Source organism: Trachurus trachurus (genome assembly GCF_905171665.1).
Source record: "Trachurus trachurus genome assembly, chromosome: 14".
NCBI classification, from domain to species: Eukaryota; Metazoa; Chordata; class Actinopteri; order Carangiformes; family Carangidae; genus Trachurus; species Trachurus trachurus.
In genome coordinates this window covers 28,818,272-28,823,973 of record NC_139903.1, presented here as the reverse complement: position 1 = coordinate 28,823,973, position 5,702 = coordinate 28,818,272, and the positions used below count along the sequence as shown (strand labels likewise).

The window sequence follows — 5,702 nt, the reverse complement described above, 5'->3', positions numbered from 1 at the left end:
TGACTGTGACAAGGTTATTAGATCAAGTATTGTCCCTGTGACTTGCCCAGTCACTTAGCACTGCTCCATCTCCATCTGTTCTCAGTTCTTTCCAACCAGTTAGCCGGCAACAGTTGACTATGTTGATTAATAAAACAAAACTATCCTCCTGCCCAATGGATATAATACCACCTTCACTGTTTTTAAAAGTTCTTCCAGTCTGTCCCTGCTGTCCTAGACATTGTAAACTCCTCACTATCCTCAGGTATTGTCCGTTCGTACAGTACTTTAAATTTGCTACCGTTCAACCAATTTTAAAGAGACACTGAGGAGTTTGCTTTTGGTGATAAAAAAAAAGTCTCATATTAATGTGGATGAATCTACGTTACCCACTTGTTAATGGGTCCATTTTTGATAAATATATTGTTTTGTCTTTATAGTTATTTTGTTGCGGTTTCGCGGACGCTGCCTGGCGGGTCATGGGAATAATGCAGCTGGATCGCCGTTTATGGTCGGAACTACGATCTGATCGTCTTCAAACCTCCAACTTTCATTCTTGATTAATGAAAACATTATTGGCAGATGTTTTCTTGCGCCGGTCCAAGAATTTCACTGTGCACACGGAGGCTCATGGGAAATGTAGTGTGAAAAGACTTTGCCTTCCAAAACTCCTCGTAGTCCCTTTAAAGAAACCAAACTCAGATACTGCTCTGCCCCAAAACTACAGGCCTTTACTTTACAGTAAACTCCCATTCGTATCCAAAATTCTAGAGAAGGTGCAGTACTAATTTTTCAAGACTTTAGCTTCGCTTTTGATAGTGTTGATCACAGTATTCTGACAGAAAGACTACGGGGGCATACTGTATCAGGTACTATTATATTAGTATTTTTGCTATTGTTCTTTTTTCTATACAGTAAGGTGACCTTGGGTGTTTTGAAAGGCGCCATCAAATAAAATGTATTATTATTATTATTATTAAAGGATAATTTCGGCCATTTTGACCCCTATATATAGAGATATTTTGGACATTACCACTGCACTGCTCAACCATTTATTTTTGTAAAGAAATCATTACAACAAGGAAAAAAGTTTTTGTTTCTGTGGCGGGGAGAGCAGGCGCTCTACGATTGGATAGTAATGTCTTTCCAGGACGTTCCAGAGTTAGGCTGTCTGAGGTGAGTGATAACATGCAAAAACACAAAGTTTATACTGTTTATACTGTACACTACATGAGTTCAGTGGTGTGTCATAAGGATTCCAGTCATGTACCCGAGATATTTGATTGTTTTTGAGTGTTTGTTGTGGTTGGAAGAATTGCCCCCATAGGTTAGCATTGTCGCTAGCGCTAGCGCCGGGTAGCCATGGTGTAACTCTGGTTTGCCTGCATCAATTTTAGTCGCGTTTTTTTGCTCCCCCCAACATTGGGTGACCATCAGGACTACGATTTAGGGGTCAAAAATGGCCGGAATTCTCCTTTAATGTTATTTCCTGAACCTGGATGGTATGCCATGCAGGTGAACCAATGGGCTGCAGTAGCTATGTGACACTGACAGGAAAAGTTGCTTCACTTTTTAAACAGCGATAACATCCCTTTGTTCTGTTGAAATGTAAACTGAATCTCTCCTGTGTGCAGACATTGTGATGCTAGCTTGGTAGCAGCCTTCTGTTGGCTCTCTGTACTCTTATTTGTAACTCTCCTGTTGACCAGCAACAAGACAAGCAGTGAAGTCTGCAGGGATCTTTCAGCCCACTTTCACTCTGGAGTGTCTCTGAGGAGCCAGACAAGTAGATAAACCGACTGTAGTGAGTGGAGATGTGCCGCTGTGCCAAAGAGGGAGGAGAGAGAGACATGCCGTCACCGAGCGCTGTCAGCCGCGCTCGTCTCTCGCTGGTGAGTCAAGCTTTTCCAGTGATTCATGTCTGTGCAGAGAGGCTGAGCGACAGGCTCCGAGTGCCGTCGCTCTCCTCCTTCTTCTTTACCACCTCCATCCCCCTCTTGTTTCACTCCTCCTCTCCGCTCATCTCTTTGTCTGGATTCCCTTTCCTTCCTGTCTGCTAATTGTTGCCGAACCACGCCATTTAGCCTTGCACTGCAGCATCTCCAGCCTCTTGCTGAGGAGACCACCACGATGTTCAAAACACTCACACACCCAATTCCACCTGCGGGCCAGAGCAGCCCCGAAAAGGGGATTTCACCGCTATGATGACGGGGTGCTCTCTTCCTTCCTGAGCCCACATAAATCTGTCGATGGACCCTGTCCCACGCTCTGATATTAAAGCTGTTTTCCATGACATGCTGCTCAGCAGGGGGGAGTTTTGTATTTGACTAACAAGAGCTGGAGGGCCAGGTGGAGAGAGCTGTGGTTAGAGTTTACTTTAACTGACCTGTCATCGGCACTGATCATCTCACTTGCTGCTGCAAGAAAAATCAAAAAAGAAAAAGATGCACTAGCTTCTCAACGTTTAGGCTCACGCAGTAAAAACCCTGTGAGTGTGATCCTTCCAGCTTTTATTCTGCTTTGTGTAAATAAAACCTTGGCTTTTTTTTCTACCAGAAAAATGACAAGAATGAACTTGTTTTCAAACATTTCTCCAAAGAGTTAAGGACCTCTGTCATCTCAGGCTGAGAGCGGTGGAGGCCACTGACCTCAGGCTATAATCAACACATAGGCACGCACACACAGCATGGTTGCACACTCATTTGTAAAAGAAAATGTTGAAGCACTTAGATTACAAGATAAGGTTTATGATTCCACATCATTTCAACATTTAATCTTGAAGGTTAGAAATGAAAAATATACAAGTTCTTTACAATTGTACAGCCGTGACAGAAGAATAAATACATTAACACACAATCTTTATCACATTTTCTCCAGATAATTTTCCACAGTGTAAAAACAAGTTACATATCAGTTCAGCACATGTCCGGGCCGTCCCATCATGTTTCCTTTAGGTATCCCACAGTGGAACATTCTTTAACACAGTTTAACATCTTGAAACGAGTAAACATGTCTCCCGGTATTTACAACATTTTTGCAGTCACACTTTCATTTACATGTGTCAGATAAATGCAGATCACTGTGCTCTGCAGTGAGAGAGTTGTTGTAATACTGAAGTGGTTGCAAGAGCAGAAACACACACAAAATAAACCTCTCACATCAGTTCTCTACCTGAGATCATCTCACTGTCCAACTGGTGGTGTCGGCAGCGTTCACACTGCAAAAACGAAATTATCTTACCAAGAATATTTGTCTTATTTCTAGTCAAAATGTCATTTCTAGTCAAAACAAATCTCATTATACTCAAAATAAGACTCATCATATTAAAAGTCTCTTGTTTTTAGACACTTTTTACTCCTTTCAAGCATATTTTCACTTGAAATAAGTAGAAAAACCTGCTTTCACTGGCAGATTTTTCTACTTATTTCAAGTGAAAATTTGTTTGGAACAAGTGAAAATTATCCAAAAACAAGTTAACTTTAAGGTGATGAGTCTTATTTTAAGTGGAAAGAGTTTAGTTTTGACTAGAAATTAGACATTTTGACAAGAAATAAGACAAATATTCTTGGAAAGATTTTGAGTTTTTGCGGTGCAGGCGTTCACAGTGGGTGGCGTTAGAGGACGTCGGCGCACACGGAGAGGCCGTGCTCCGGGTTCTGCTTGTAGCTCACCTGCCACGGGAGCCCCAGAGAGTGAGGCGGCTCCACGAAAGTGTCCATGTATCCCTGAGCGCAGGAGGAGGCCCACAGCCCCGGCTGGTAGCCATAACCCTCCCCCACCTGCGGGTAGGGCAGCGGGCTGGGCGGGTGGTTCTGGGGGCTGCTGCAGTGTCCGTGCGAAGCGTAAAGCTGCCCCTCGGCCGAGTAGCAAGGGTAGTGAGGCGACGGGGGGCACGATGTCGACGGTGGCGGCACGGCGTTTTCCATGTAGACGTGCGGCTCCGCGGGTGGCGGCCGGTGCATGTGGTGACCTTGCTGCTGCTGCTGCTGCTGCATCTGGTGGGAGATGGAGGCGTGCCAGGGGATGTAACCCTGATGCTCCAGGCGGGGAACCGGCACCCTGGCCTGCTGCTCCGGGCGAGACGCCACCGCGACACCCGGCCCGGCGGACGCCCTGTTGCACTCCCGATGGGCGCAGGGCTTGCCGGGAGGGTTGGAGCTCAGGAAGACCGAGAGGGCGGAGATGCGGTTGATGGCCCTCTGCAGGGTGGCGATCTTGGAGAGCCGCTTGCCGCTGAGGTCGTGGTTGAGAGCCACCCGCAGGGCGTTGAAGGCCTGGTTGTAGTCCATGATGCGCTTGCGCTCCCGGACGTTGGCGGCCATCCTCCGGGCCTTGGAGCGAACCGGCCGGTTGCGTTTCTTGGTCTGGCCTTCCTCCGGGTCGCCGGGGCTGCTGCTGGAGCTCTCACTGTCTTGGAAAGACGCCTCTGGGATTTCGTCGTCCTCGCCTTGGTCGAGCGCGCCGAGTTCCAGCTCCTCCTCGGAGAACTCTGAACCCGCGACGCTGCTGCAGCTCATTGTGTCGACAACGCGGAGGCTTGTCGAGTCAAACCCCGAGTGTCGAGTGCTGTGCTGAGTTGTGTTTGCAGCCCTGTCTGCTGCTGCTGCTGCTGCTGCTGCGGGGCTGTCGGTATTTGCTACTGTGCCGACAGCCCAGGTATCCTCCTCCTCTGACTCCTCTGCTGCCTTGTGATTACTTCTACCTTGACAAGACAGGTTGGCCTGCTTTTAAAAGCTCTTCAAGTCACATGGTACAGTCACCTGTGAGGAATGGTGCACTCTCTCTCCCTCTCCAGGTTTATGGGCGCCCTCCAGGCAAATGGCACTGTCACCTCCTCCTCCTCCTCCTCCTCCTCCTCCTCTCTTACTCTCCCTCGCAGAATCTTACAGAACAGTTGCAACACTTCACATCAGTGTCAAAACATGAGCGCAACATTCTTATTATTTGCAAATAGCAGGTAACTTTAAAGGGACAACGAGGAGTTTCTATTTGGTTATAAAAAAGTCTCACGTTAATGTGGATGAATCTACGTTACCCACACTTGTTAATGGGCCCATTTTCGATAAATATATCGTTTTGTCTCTATCGTTATTTTGTTATTATTAGTGGTGGCGGAAATGCTGGTCGAGCCGACCAGCATTTCTTAACTTTCGGTTTCGCGGCGAGTCATGAGAATAACGACCCCGAATCGCCGTTTATGGTCGGAACTACAACGGTATCTGATCGTCTTCGAACCTCTGACTTTAATTCTTTATGAATGAAAACATGAGTCTGTCTTGCGCCGGTCAAAGAATTTCACGGTGCGCACGGAGGCTCATAAATGTAGTGTGAAAACGCTTCGCTTTTCCAAAACTCCTTGCTGTCCCTTTAAGCTTCCTGGGTGATAAGCAGTGACTGGACTCACTGCTTATATAATCCTATACTCCAACTCAAGTGTGCACACATGCTGCAGAGTAACTGCAAAGTGCAGAGCTTAGAAAGCCGCTCTCTGACCACCACTCGCTCACTTGTCACTTTGGTCACTTTGTGTCTTTCCACTCAGACTCGGTGACCGCCAATGTTTCTCTCACCACCGTGTGTTCTTTTAACCATCATTTACAAAACGCCATTTATCTAAATGAATGGTAGCTGAGCCTCCCCTGTATCTCAGGGACACTTGTGACAAATTGCACATTTATCCAAGCAGCCAAATGTGTTAAGGCATTTCCCCTTTTCTCAGCTGC

At 46.7% G+C, this 5,702-nt stretch overlaps 1 protein-coding gene across 1 annotated transcript; it reads right to left on the bottom strand.

Annotated features, from left to right (window-relative positions):
* Positions 1 to 3,593: 3,593 nt before the first annotated feature.
* On the bottom strand, positions 3,594 to 4,496 carry bhlha9 (basic helix-loop-helix family, member a9; the record flags this gene model as incomplete). Its single annotated transcript, XM_083986390.1, has 1 exon — positions 3,594 to 4,496. One exon carries the CDS (start codon positions 4,494 to 4,496, stop codon positions 3,594 to 3,596), a length of 903 nt encoding a protein of 300 aa, XP_083842516.1.
* Positions 4,497 to 5,702: the final 1,206 nt, after the last annotated feature.